Source organism: Oncorhynchus gorbuscha, linkage group LG01 (genome assembly GCF_021184085.1).
Source record: "Oncorhynchus gorbuscha isolate QuinsamMale2020 ecotype Even-year linkage group LG01, OgorEven_v1.0, whole genome shotgun sequence".
Lineage (NCBI taxonomy): Eukaryota > Metazoa > Chordata > Actinopteri > Salmoniformes > Salmonidae > Oncorhynchus > Oncorhynchus gorbuscha.
Genome location: NC_060173.1, coordinates 104,177,983 through 104,193,298, shown reverse-complemented (window position 1 = coordinate 104,193,298; position 15,316 = coordinate 104,177,983). Strand labels below are relative to the sequence as shown.

The window sequence follows — 15,316 nt, the reverse complement described above, 5'->3', positions numbered from 1 at the left end:
CATCTTAAAGTTGGTTGCCAACTGCCATATAAAATCCACAGAAGAAGAAGACAACTACGAGGGATTACTAGAAACTGACTAGGTGTGGATTAATTGTAGGAGAATTCCAAAAAAATACTTTTTACATTTTAGGTAAAATAACACAATTTTTATATTCAATGACAAATTATCTAGCAACAGCAAACTAGCTGGCTAAATGTCCATGAATGTTTCGACCTGTCCAAAATAATATAGCTGGTTCAGAGTTCGTTTTGATATTTCAACCTGTGTCCTGAGCGAGTCTGGTGGAGATAGACAACGCGAGCTGGTGAGGAATGGTAAACAAAGAAAGGGGTTAACGGATACCCCCCCCCATTTGGAAATGTGCGGAGACTCAACCCACCAGCGGCAAGTGGGCGGAGTCTCCAACTGGCTAAGCGTTGAACACAGCAGGGGACTGAAGAACAAACTTGTTGGGTAGAGGTAAACTATTCTCGTGAGCTGGAATTCTATTCTACATTTAGGCCAAACTTGTACCTACATTTAATTTTCTAAAGGGAATTGTTACACACCAAATAAGGGGTTATAACGGATGGGAAAGTATTGGAAAACAAGAACCAAGGATGTAGGCTATGGGTGAACTAAGGACAACATGATAGGCTGGCTCTGCATAACTATTTGCAAAAATCACAGCTCTTGACTCTGAACCCAGTATTTAAAAAATATTGTTTTGTTTCTGTTATGTGGAATACTTCTGAGGGACAATGAATTGCAATGTTTGTTTAGAGGCCGCGTAACATTATCGGGCCAATTCGCTTTGCTGGAGTTTAAATGTGACAAAGACTTGTTCACTACTCTGCACCGACGGAGAGGACAGAACGTGGATCTATCGACAGGTTCGACTGTAGACTTTAGTGCCACAAACGTTCCAGAAAACTTATCGAAACGAGACTTTTGAATAACTTTCCAATACGAGGAAATTATGTGGAACCCGTGGCAGTTGTTGTACCGTACAGCTCTTGGCTGTATGATTCTGGAAATATTTATTCACAATGTTGCACAAGGTAAGAACGTTTTTCTTAAATGTTTTGATACCCAGTTTCCTCAACTTGTCTTGTAATGGTCTATAATGGCAGTATTCCACGGGAAAGTGCTGACTAGTTTTCGTTTTCGAAGGTAATCGCACGATACGTGTATTATCTGGTCAGTTGTTACAGTAGCCGCGAATATCCTGCAACAATGTTGCCATATACACTAGAATACCACAAAAGGGTAATGCTATTTAGTGTTCAGTCTTTCTCTTTGAAATGTTTGAGAGTATTGTCATGTTGTATTGAAGTATAAATCATATTTAGTAGAAAGAGGAGGAAGGGAGGCGCTACTAAGGTACACAATAGTACATGTTGGTAGACAGAAGGTGCTCTTTGTTAAAAGGGGTAAATTGTTAATCAAAAAGAAAGGAGGACCAAGGCACTATTAATATAAGTAATTAAAATGTCTTTATTAGTATGGCACGTTCAATAGAAACCAAATCGTATTTATTTGAATTATGTAGTCTATTTCTAAACGGAGGTCATCAGTTATAGTTATTTAATCGCTTCAAAGGTCAATGTTTCACTCTGACGCGTAAGAAATAGTTCAAGACTAAATTGTAATTTGCCATATACTACCTGCGCGCTTTAGCACGAATCAAACTGAATGTAATGTGTCAAATAGTAGGCTATTGTTTTACATCGTTTATTAGACTGTGACTTTAATACATATGTCTTGAGTTTCATTGGCTAGTAATCAAATGTTATGAATGATCAAATAGAATCTCTGGAACAATGTTGGTAACTTTGACTTTTTCTACTTTCAGGTGTGAATGTGTGTATAAGTGGCAGCGCTATGTCTTGTGAAGAATGCCTCATCATCCATCCAAGCTGTGCCTGGTGTGCGCAAGAGGTAGGGCAAGTGCCACATTTCTCCAACTTGTTGGGTTTATGATGCACCATGTGATGACAGTAGTAATCCTCACACTACATTTCTAAATGTGGCATACTGAACCCAATAGCTGGCTGAGTGTGCGTGAGGTGAGGACTCTCATATGGTTGTGTAATATTCTATATACTCAGGAGTGATGATGGCATGTTGTTTCAAAGAGCCAAAACATGTCAGTGTACCAGTGCAGTTCTGGAACCATTGTTGATCTCTGTTTATAGTGGAGTGTCTACATGCCTCCTGTTATAGAGGACCTAGAACTAAAAGAATAAGATAAAGATCCCCCCCCCCCTCTATTTTCCCATACCATACTCAACAGAAGCCAGGTCTGAGTCAGACCAGTGTGCTAACTCTACACGGGATTACAGGCGCTATTTGTTTTGTTGTTCCGTCAGAAGTTTGGCAGTGCGAGGACCCTGATGTCGCGGTGTGACCTGCGTCAGAACCTGCAGAAGAGGGGCTGTGAAGCCCATCATATGGAGAGTCCCAGTAGCAGCACCACGGTAATGAAGAGCGAACCCCTCAGCTCCAAAGGCTCCGGGCCTACCCAGTATGATGTCATCCAGATCATGCCCCAGAAGATCTCCCTCAGTCTCCGACCAGGTAATCCTCCTGTCCTAGCCTAGTAGTCCAGTTGGTTTGATTCATGTATGGCATGAAAACAGTAGAAGTTACCTACTTTACATGCAATATAAGGTAAGCCTAGTTCACCATCTCAGACCACAATGTGCTGCCAAGGCAACAGAGTTTGAACCTAAGGATTTGGAGAGTCCTGAGCTGTACGAGAAAACAAACACGTAAAAAGGCAACCTAGCAGAACAATTTGTGTGCTGATTGATTTGTCAGCCTACTAAAGCAATGACACGTTATCCATTTCCCCTCCCACAAGGTGACCAGACATCATTCAAAGTGCAGGTGCGTCAGGTGGAGGACTACCCAGTGGACCTGTACTACCTGATGGACCTGTCTCTGTCCATGAAGGATGACCTGGACACCATCAGGAACCTGGGCACCAAACTGGCCGATGAGATGAGGAAACTCACCAGCAACTTCAGACTGGGCTTCGGATCCTTTGTCGACAAGAACATGTCCCCCTTCTCCTACACGGCCCGCAAGTACCAGGACAACCCCTGCAATGGGTGAGGACTCAGAAAGACTTACAGTAGCATGGTCATGGATTTGGGTGTAGGATTGAGAATCAAAAAGGAGGATTGCAGTTTAATTTTGGGTCCATGTTGTGACTGTGGTTTTTGCTGTGCAAGTGCAAATTTCTATTTTTTTACTAAGAAACTGTCACCAACAGACACAAAATGGACACTGTCCTCATACTGTAAGGTTAGTGATGCTGAGGCTTGTTGTGGATGATGATGGCATGCTGAAAGGGACCAGACATCACACACACACCCACCACATTTTCCCTGAGGTGAGATTAACGCTGCACTAACTTACTGACATCATCACACATCACTTCCCAGTTAGGTTATTCCCTGGGTCCTGCGTGTGGACTGTGTGTGTCGCAGTCAAAGAGCCAGTACTGCTGGAAAACATTAAAGGCGCAGAGGACAGATCATAACATCTGGGCATCTCGTCCTTAACACAGCCCTGCCCTCTCCCCCTTGCAAAAACAAGCTATACAAATGACTCAAATTCAGGATCTGTGTTTCCTCCAGGATGAAGGGTGTGTTAGAATGTCCCCGAGGGTTTTCCTCTTGGGGAAACTGTTTTATTTACTTTACGTACACATCCTCAATGTAGCCAACAGACCTAGGTTGAAACAGTATTTCAAATAGTTTGCCTGAAGGAGAGCCTGTGTGGATGTGCCAGATGGGCAGGGTTGGCACTTTTGGGACCATTTAATTGGTTCCATTTGGGACAGACAAGCTCAATCGAACGCAGAGAAACAATGCCAGGTCAGTTACATGCATAGCATCCTCTATGTAGTTAAACATTTTATTTAAAACTTTCTCTCCCCACAGATACAAACTGTTCCCCAGCTGTGTCCCCTCCTTCGGGTTCCGCCACCTCCTCTCCTTGACTGACAAAGTGGACCGCTTCAACGAGGAAGTACAGAAACAGATGGTGTCTCGCAACAGGGATGCTCCGGAGGGAGGCTTCGATGCCATCCTGCAGGCTGCCGTCTGTAAGGTGAGCTGAGGCCACGGTGCGACTAAAGGGACGTGACTGACTGGCATGTCAACCTATAACCCTAACCTTAACCCTAACCAATCAGGACCAGGTCTGCTGTAAGTTAAGTCCTTTTAGTTTTTTCCCTGTGAGCTGTCAGTCAGACAGATATGATGGATTTAGGCCCTGGTAGTGTTCATTCGCACACACAATGGAATGTAAATAGCAAGTGGGCATGTTAACATGTCCCACATGCTGAACTACAACTCCAGCCAAAACACATTTGATGTATGGCATAGCTGAATATGACAGGGACGCATCTAGCATGCTGTTCAAAAAGACTGTGTGCCAACTCACATCTGTTTCTTTTGTGTACTGTGGCACATAATGTACTGAGTTGGGCATCACATGGGGCCTTTATATGCCTACACACTGGTGAAAGGTCAGGTTTGTTTAGTGTCATGCCATTATAATATAAATAATAATAATAATATATGCCATTTAGCAGACGCTTTTATCCAAAGCGACTTACAGTCATGTGTGCATACATTCTACGTATGGGTGGTCCCGGGGATCGAACCCACTACCCTGGCGTTACAAGCGCCATGCTCTACCAACTGAGCTACACAGGACCACACACCATTACTCATCACTGTGTTGAGACTAATGTGCTCTCTGCTTCTGTACTCTTTTGTTGGCCTCTGCTTCCCGTTGACAATGGCCTTGTTCTGGATAAAACACTTGTGTTACCCTCCTTGTTTATCTGTGGGTCAGTGGTTGTCAAGCTGGTGGAAAGTGATAGGGTTTTCCTTTTGCTGGTCTTAGTGAAGTGATATTGTTTTATAGGGTCTGGAACTGTTACACTCTGTATAGCTGAGAGGTTGTGTTGTTGTGACAAGGTCTTTTACAAACTCTTTATAGAACAGTTATCTCAAATAAATTCCATTAACAATTTCTCAATAACTATCTAGGATCAGTTGGGGAACACGCCTCTTTTTTGTTATTAAGCCTGCATGTTCACATCTGTTTTGATCTCACGGACTTATCCCCTCTGCATTTACACATAGCCTACTATGGAGGGGACTAATTTACACCCAAGTAAGGTGTCTCTAAGACTTTCAGTGATGTGACCATCTCTTTTCCCCTGTGCAGGAGAGGATAGGCTGGAGGAAGGAGGCCTTCCACCTGCTGGTGTTTGCCACAGACGATGTGCCTCACCTGGCCTTGGACGGTAAGCTGGGAGGGCTGGTCCAGCCCCATGATGGGGAGTGCCACATGAATGAGAAGAATGAGTACAGTGGCTCCACCAACATGGTAAGACAAGAGTCATGGTTACCATAGAGCTATAACATCACTGTCATTATAACATGGTTACTATAGAGCTACAACATCACTGACATCATTATAACATGGTTACCATAGAGCTATAACATCACTGTCATTATAACATGGTTACTATAGAGCTACAACATCACTGACATCATTATAACATGGTTACCATAGAGCTATAGCATCGCTGTCATTATAACATGGTTACCATAGAGCTATAGCATCGCTGTCATTATAACATGGTTACTATAGAGCTATAGCATCACTGACATCATTATAACATGGTTACTCTAGAGCTATAACATCACTGACATCATTATAACATGGTTACCATAGAGCTATAACATCACTGACATCATTATAACATGGTTACTATAGAGCTATAGCATCACTGAAATCATTATAACATGGTTACTATAGAGCTATAACATCACTGACATCATTATAACATGGTTACCATAGAGCTATAACATCACTGTCATTATAACATGGTTACTATAGAGCTACAACATCACTGACATCATTATAACATGGTTACTATAGAGCTATAACATCACTGACATCATTATAACATGGTTACCATAGAGCTATAACATCACTGACATCATTATAACATGGTTACTATAGAGCTATAACATCATTCTAACATGGTTACTATAGAGCTAGAACATCACTGACATCATTATAACATGGTTACTATAGAGCTATAACATCACTGTCATTATAACATGGTTACTATAGAGCTACAACATCACTGACATCATTATAACATGGTTACTATAGAGCTATAACATCACTGACATCATTATAACATGGTTACCATAGAGCTATAACATCACTGACATCATTATAACATGGTTACTATAGAGCTATAACATCATTCTAACATGGTTACTATAGAGCTAGAACATCACTGACATCATTATAACATGGTTACTATAGAGCTAGGACATCACTGACATTATTATAACATGGTTACTATAGAGCTAGGACATCACTGACATCATTATAACATGGTTACTCTATAGCTGTAACATCACTGACATCATTATAACATGGTTACCATAGAGCTATAGCATCACTGTCATTATAACATGGTTACTATAGAGCTATAACATCACTGACATCATTATAACATGGTTACTATAGAGCTATAACATCACTGACATCATTATAACATGGTTACTATAGAGCTATAACATCACTGACATCATTATAACATGGTTACTCTAGAGCTATAACATTACTGACATCATTATAACATGGTTACTATAGAGCTATAACATCACTGACATCATTATAACATGGTTACTCTAGAGCTATAGCATCACTGACATTATTATAACATGGTTACTATAGAGCTAGGACATCACTGACATCATTATAACATGGTTACTCTAGAGCTAGGACATCACTGGCATCATTATAACATGGTTACCATAGAGCTACAACATCACTGACATCATTATAACATGGTTACTATAGAGCTACAACATCACTGACATCATTATAACATGGTTACTATAGAGCTATAACATCACTGACATCATTATAACATGGTTACCATAGAGCTATAACATCATTCTAACATGGTTACTATAGAGCTAGAACATCACTGACATCATTATAACATGGTTACTATAGAGCTAGGACATCACTGACATTATTATAACATGGTTACTATAGAGCTAGGACATCACTGACATCATTATAACATGGTTACTCTAGAGCTAGGACATCACTGGCATCATTATAGCATGGTTACTCTATAGCTGTAACATCACTGACATCATTATAACATGGTTACCATAGAGCTATAGCATCACTGTCATTATAACATGGTTACTATAGAGCTATAACATCACTGACATCATTATAACATGGTTACTATAGAGCTATAACATCACTGACATCATTATAACATGGTTACTATAGAGCTATAACATCACTGACATCATTATAACATGGTTACTCTAGAGCTATAACATTACTGACATCATTATAACATGGTTACTATAGAGCTATAACATCACTGACATCATTATAACATGGTTACTATAGAGCTATAACATCATTCTAACATGGTTACTATAGAGCTAGAACATCACTGACATCATTATAACATGGTTACTATAGAGCTAGGACATCACTGACATTATTATAACATGGTTACTATAGAGCTAGGACATCACTGACATCATTATAACATGGTTACTCTATAGCTGTAACATCACTGACATCATTATAACATGGTTACCATAGAGCTATAGCATCACTGTCATTATAACATGGTTACTATAGAGCTATAACATCACTGACATCATTATAACATGGTTACTATAGAGCTATAACATCACTGACATCATTATAACATGGTTACTATAGAGCTATAACATCACTGACATCATTATAACATGGTTACTCTAGAGCTATAACATTACTGACATCATTATAACATGGTTACTATAGAGCTATAACATCACTGACATCATTATAACATGGTTACTCTAGAGCTATAGCATCACTGACATTATTATAACATGGTTACTATAGAGCTAGGACATCACTGACATCATTATAACATGGTTACTCTAGAGCTAGGACATCACTGGCATCATTATAACATGGTTACCATAGAGCTACAACATCACTGACATCATTATAACATGGTTACTATAGAGCTACAACATCACTGACATCATTATAACATGGTTACTATAGAGCTATAACATCACTGACATCATTATAACATGGTTACCATAGAGCTATAACATCATTCTAACATGGTTACTATAGAGCTAGAACATCACTGACATCATTATAACATGGTTACTATAGAGCTAGGACATCACTGACATTATTATAACATGGTTACTATAGAGCTAGGACATCACTGACATCATTATAACATGGTTACTCTAGAGCTAGGACATCACTGGCATCATTATAGCATGGTTACTCTATAGCTGTAACATCACTGACATCATTATAACATGGTTACCATAGAGCTATAGCATCACTGTCATTATAACATGGTTACTATAGAGCTATAACATCACTGACATCATTATAACATGGTTACTATAGAGCTATAACATCACTGACATCATTATAACATGGTTACTATAGAGCTATAACATCACTGACATCATTATAACATGGTTACTCTAGAGCTATAACATTACTGACATCATTATAACATGGTTACTATAGAGCTATAACATCACTGACATCATTATAACATGGTTACTCTAGAGCTATAGCATCACTGACATTATTATAACATGGTTACTATAGAGCTATAGCATCACTGTTATTATAACATGGTTACTCTAGAGCTGTAACATCACTGACATCATTATAACATGGTTACTCTAGAGCTAGGACATCACTAACATTATAACATGGTTACTCTAGAGCTAGGACATCACTGTCATTATAACATGGTTACTCTATAGCTAGGACATCACTAACATTATAACATGGTTACTCTAGAGCTAGGACATCACTGTCATTATAACATGGTTACTCTATAGCTAGGACATCACTGACATTATTATAACATGGTTATTCTAGAGCTATAACATCACTGACATCATTATAACATGGTTACTATAGAGCTAGGACATCACTGACATTATTATAACATGGTTACCATAGAGCTAGAACATCACTGACATCATTATAACATGGTTACCATAGAGCTATAACATCACTGTCATTATAACATGGTTACTCTAGAGCTATAGCATCACTGTCATTATAACATGGTTACTCTAGAGCTAGGACATCACTAACATTATTATAGCATGGTTACTCTAGAGCTAGGACATCACTGACATCATCATAACATGGTTACTCTCGAGCTATAACATCACTGACATCATTATAACATGGTTACTCTAGAGCTAGGACATCACTGACATCATTATAACATGGTTATTATCCACATTGCCATTGTGATATATTGCTTGGGTTATTCAATAGATATTGAAATTCTCTACTCAAGCGGCACCTCTCAAGAATTTTCTTTGCTTTGAGGTAAAGATAACTTCTCAGGCGCATTGTCCGCCGCTGGTCTGATTCTTTGACGACCAGAGCCGAGCTATGTTTCTAAAGGGAAGAATGCAGGGTATTCTTTGACGACCAGAGCCGAGCTATGTTTCTAGAGGGAAGAATGCAGGGTATTCTTTGACGACCAGAGCCGAGCTATGTTTCTAGAGGGAAGAATGCAGGGTATTCTTTGACGACCAGAGCCGAGCTATGTTTCTAGAGGGAAGAATGCAGGGTATTCTTTGAAGTATGCTGGTTTGCTGAGTCTGCCTTGCTCCGCTTCCGCTGGAGCTCCTGCTTACTTTATTGGGAACTCACTTCATGTCTTATTGCAGCTGCTTATCTCCTGACAGCCACAGGAAGTGCAAGTTAAAAGCTGTAATTATCTCAGGGAAAGTTCACATAGAAGTTAATTTAGACAACAGTTAGGCTGAGAGCTCAACAATGGTCCCATGAGGCTCAGTTGGTCGAGCATGGCACTTGCAACGCCAGCGTTGTGGGTTTGATTCCCACAGGGGACAAGTACGATAATGCATGCACTCACTACTGTAAGTAGCTGTGGATAAAAAACTACTAGAATGTTAAATGCCTTGAGAGGACATAAAGAAATTACTAGAATGTTAAATGCCTTGAGAGAGGACATAAAGAGACTACTAGAATGTTAAATGTCTTGAGAGAGGACATAAAGAAACTACTAGAATGATAAATGTCTTGAGAGAGGACATAAAGAAACTACTAGAATGATAAATGTCTTGAGAGAGGACATAAAGAAACTACTAGAATGATAAATGTCTTGAGAGAGGACATAAAGAAACTACTAGAATGATAAATGTCTTGAGAGAGGACATAAAGAAACTACTAGAATGTTAAATGCCTTGAGAGAGGACATAAAGAAACTACTAGAATGATACATGAAACTACTAGAATGTTAAATGCCTTGAGATGCCTTGAGAGAGGACATAAAGAAACTACTAGAATGATAAATGTCTTGAGAGAGGACATAAAGAAACTACTAGAATGTTAAATGCATTGAGAGAGGACATAAAGAAACTACTAGAATGTTAAATGCATTGAGAGAGGACATAAAGAAACTACTAGAATGTTAAATGCCTTGAGAGAGGACATAAAGAAACTACTAGAATGTTAAATGCCTTGAGAGAGGACATAAAGAAACTACTAGAATGATAAATGTCTTGAGAGAGGACATAAAGAGACTACTAGAATGTTAAATGCATTTAGAGAGGACATAAAGAAACTACTAGAATGTTAAATGTCTTGAGAGAGGACATAAAGAAATTCTAAACGCCATGCTAAACAGATGCTTTTTTTCATTTAGTTTGATTTAAACAAAGATGTATTCATGCACACAGTTTGAGTTTACATAGCTATCGCTATTTGTCAAAGAGCTAATGTAATGAAAACATAATTAACATCATGTGAATTTCAAACAATCCAACTCAATAATATGAAAATTGGCTAAGTGAATAAAAATATTCTGGTATTCGGGTGGTTTCTCCCGGAATCGCTAAATGTTTCTATAGTTATTTGCTCTGTGTCATTGGATGCTCTGGGCATTGTAGTCATGTTACATCTGATCGCATTAAGTTCAGTGGAGGTACTCCAACACAAATCCAAATAATTCACCACCCGTGGATCCTCAGCAACAGGCTAAGTAGGTTTCTCCTCATCTGATTGTGGGACGAAAGGAATATGCACTTCCTAGAACAGAGCTCTGTTTTTCAGGGAAACCGTTGAACTGGAGAAGGTGCAGAGGCAAATGTTTGTCACAGTCCATTTGAAGTGTAACTCTCACTGTTGATTGATTTGGATGTACACTATGACAAAGGCTTAATGAAGCCAAAAATCTCAAATCTGATTGTGAGAAAGTGATTATTTATTCAATGCTTAAACATTTTCACTCATTCATACCTCCACTATAGCGAACATCTGACTTAAGTGGAAGTTAGGATTCACATTTTAATGCACAACACCAGTGCAGAGCTGTAAGTTCATAGGTCTAAACCACTTCAGTGTTCTTTGTCCTTTCTGCTGGCGAGAAAGGACATGTCAGGGGACTCTAACGTAAACACTAACCTGGAATCAGGGGAGAAATCACTTCTCTTCACTAACTTCCTGACGGGGTGAGATGGAAGCTAAACTATTGAGAACTTTAAAGAAATGTCTCTAACATAAGATTTCCCCATGTTTCTATGTATCCATGTCTCTGTAGGACTACCCCTCTCTGGCTCTACTGGGAGAGAAGCTGGCTGCAAACAACATCTATCTCATCTTCGCTGTGACAAAAAGGCTGTATGTCATTTACAAGGTATATATTCTTTATTGAATTGTATGTTCAGTATTGAGATTAGCTGTGTGTTTGGTGTTTATGGTGTGTACTGTTTGGTGTGTACAGTTTGGTATGTATAGGGGCCTTTATTGTGTGAATTCCTGAAAATATTTGTTTATTTAATAACATTTCTCCTATCTTGTGTTTATGCAGAATTTCACAGCACTGATACCTGGAACCACAGTGGAGATTCTGGATCAGGACTCCAAGAACATCATACAACTCATCGTTAACGCCTACAATGTAAGTAAAGGAGGGTTCTCTTCCATTTGGAGCACAGATTGTGTGTGCTTTAGAAGAAAAGAGTCTCACCTGTCCTCTTTTGAAATGGATGTTGGTTGAAAACATTTTGAAACTGAGCGAAAAAGACAGTTATTCCCTGAACTTGTAATTTTTCCTTTTTGTTCCCTACTGAACATGACCCTGGTCTCTAGAGGAGAAGAGGAAGTATTGAATGTTCATGTTTTAGCATTAGAGATGGATACCCTCACCCAGCCCTTCTATTTAGTGTGGGGTTCTGTGGGTTTACTTCTGTCACACGCTACAGCCCTGTGTCTGTAACTCTGCACTAGTCTAGCACTTTATGGTCACAGAACAAGAAGCAGGTTTATGGCCCAAATCCCGAGACTGAGACCCTCCTGTTACTCCCCAATCCACCACACAGGAAATAGATTCCAGCATTCCCGTACTTTGAAGGAAGGATTCTGGAAGGGGCTGAAAAGGGTTCTAGAAGGGCTGAAAAGGGTTCTAGAAGGGCTGAAAAGGGTTCTAGAAGGGCTGAAAAGGGTTCTAGAAGGGCTGAAAGGGTTCTAGAAGGGCTGAAAGGGTTCTAGAAGGGCTGAAAGGCATCCACATTCTTGTGTATTTTAATCCAAGGAGTCAATTTGAGGGACAGAAGAGAAACACATTGTGCAGCAGGTTTAGTTTTTCATAAGGTTGATAAATATTTGTCCTGGCAACATTGCTGAGATGGTTCTAATTGAGGTCACTGCTATGCTGGAAAAACGGCAACAGACTGGTGTGCTAGGAGATTTGCATCTTGTCCTTGTTTAGAATTGTAATTTAATTTTCCCTTGGTTATATGGAACACGAAACACTACATTTATGGAAAATATGAGACCAGAGATTTAAATCCCCACCAGACTAATTGATGGGTCATGCTAAATCTCATCTTCATTACATCAAAGTTAAGCCGGGGCCTCTAATGATCTTGAGTTATAATTTGACGTTAATGTTTATGATTGTCATAGCAGACACTCTCCTAATCCATTCTCAAATCATCCATCCTCCTTCTGTCTTGTATTATTGTGCTGTGGTCTGTTGACTAAAACCGGACTCGAGGTCACCGTAAATCTACTTTGCCACTGTGGTTCCTGTTTGGCCATAGAAGGGATCTTAAAGCCAGTCTGATTTGAGTGGTTAGGCTACATTGCCCCAGCCCCATTTCTCAGCTTACCAAACAAAGTGGTGTTCAGGCTGTTGAAATGGCAGATTGTGTCCTTAATGCGCTGCAGGAAGGCAGTTACTGTAAATAATTCACTCGTTTGTACTAGTTGAGAGGAAACTACATTAAGGGATGAAATAATGTCTTTCTCTGTGTATTTTGAAGTTTTCCTTAACTATTCCAATCAAGCCGTGTCATTTTTTTCAGTCAAGCATTTTACTTTCTGTGATTGAGAGGAACCACTTGTTTTTGCATAGTTAAGTACACAAGAGTTGATTCTAGAACTCGTAATTATGGCAAACAAAGTGTTGAGACTGTCAAATATGGATGACCACCAGCAAACAAAGTGTTGAGACTGTCAAATATGGATGACCACCAGCAAACAAAGTGTTGAGACTGTCAAATATGGATGACCACCAGCAAACAAAGTGTTGAGACTGTCAAATATGGATGACCACCAGCAAACAAAGTGTTGAGACTGTCAAATATGGATGACCACCAGCAAACAAAGTGTTGAGACTGTCAAATATGGATGACCACCAGCAAACAAAGTGTTGAGACTGTCAAATATGGATGACCACCAGCAAACAAAGTGTTGAGACTGTCAAATATGGATGACCACCAGCAAACAAAGTGTTGAGACTGTCAAATATGGATGACCACCAGCAAACAAAGTGTTGAGACTGTCAAATATGGATGACCACCAGCAAACAAAGTGTTGAGACTGTCAAATATGGATGACCACCAGCGAACAAAGTGTTGAGACTGTCAAATATGGATGACCACCAGCGAACAAAGTGTTGAGACTGTCAAATATGGATGACCACCAGCGAGCAAAGTGTTGCCTATATTCTGTACATCTATTCACTTGTCAAGACACCACAACATTGGTTTCGTAGCACGGTCTTTATTGAGGGTGGTGCGGTTTCAACGCATAAGCAATTTAGCTATTTCATTTTGTTATCAGAAAAGAAAGTCATTCTCAGTTCATTGTGTTCTTTTCCCAATACAGGCCAGAGCAAGGCAGAGATCAATCATGGGCATATGTCTGTCAGTCAGGCATGGTTCAATCAGTCATGGGTATCTGTCTGTCAGTCAGGCATGGTTCAATCAGTCATGGGTATCTGTCTGTCAGTCAGGCATGGTTCAATCAGTCATGGGTATCTGTCTGACAGTCAGGCATGGTTCAATCAGTCATGGGTATCTGTCTGACAGTCAGGCATGGTTCAATCAGTCATGGGTATCTGTCTGTCAGTCAGGCATGGTTCAATCAGTCATGGGTATCTGTCTGTCAGTCAGGCATGGTTCAATCAGTCATGGGTATATGCCAGCCTAGCATGGTTCAATCAGTCATGGGTATTTGTCTGTCAGTCAGGCATGGTTCAATCAGTCATGGGTATCTGTCTGTCAGTCATGCATGGTTCAATCAGTCATGGGTATCTGTCTGTCAGTCAGGCATGGTTCAATCAGTCATGGGTATCTGTCTGTCAGTCATGCATGGTTCAATCAGTCATGGGTATCTGTCTGTCAGTCAGGCATGGTTCAATCAGTCATGGGTATATGCCAGCCTAGCATGGTTCAATCAGTCATGGGTATCTGTCTGTCAGTCAGGCATGGTTCAATCAGTCATGGGTATATGCCAGCCTAGCATGGTTCAATCAGTCATGGGTATATGCCAGCCTAGCATGGTTCAATCAGTCATGGGTATATGCCAGCCTAGCATGGTTCTGATAACCCTCCTGTCACAGTTCTGTAGCTGTGATGCGTTGGAGAGAACAAATACTTTCGTAAAATACAGACACGGCAGGCACGTAGCGGAAAAGCCACGCTATTGTACACACACTCCGTATCCATGCCAACCGAACCGCCGTGGGGTAGAATCATAAAAGACAGAATAAACCATTATAAACCTTGCTTAACCAAGGCATTTTGTTCTCTCCTATTCTCTATGTTTCTCTCTTTTCCATCCCAACTGCTAACAGAAACAGATTGGATTACAGGCTCTTACTGGTTTCATTATAAAATGCTGAGTGGTGATGTTTCTGAGTGGATCCAGTGGC

General features: G+C 40.0%; 1 protein-coding gene across 2 annotated transcripts in view; it reads left to right on the top strand.

Annotated features, from left to right (window-relative positions):
• Window positions 1–413: 413 nt before the first annotated feature.
• Window positions 414–15,316, top strand: part of LOC124048046 (integrin beta-5-like) — a 93,998-nt gene continuing 79,095 nt past the window's right edge. Inside the window, exons 1-8 of one of the 2 annotated variants that reach the window (XM_046368431.1) lie at window positions 414–1,043; window positions 1,838–1,923; window positions 2,355–2,562; window positions 2,849–3,098; window positions 3,936–4,104; window positions 5,236–5,397; window positions 11,696–11,791; window positions 11,966–12,055. In XM_046368431.1, coding sequence (XP_046224387.1) covers window positions 962–1,043; window positions 1,838–1,923; window positions 2,355–2,562; window positions 2,849–3,098; window positions 3,936–4,104; window positions 5,236–5,397; window positions 11,696–11,791; window positions 11,966–12,055 — 1,143 coding nt within the window. In that variant the 5' untranslated portion in view covers window positions 414–961. The remainder of the gene's footprint in view (window positions 1,044–1,837; window positions 1,924–2,354; window positions 2,563–2,848; window positions 3,099–3,935; window positions 4,105–5,235; window positions 5,398–11,695; window positions 11,792–11,965; window positions 12,056–15,316) is intronic. The other variant, XM_046368439.1, reaches the window with a different exon arrangement.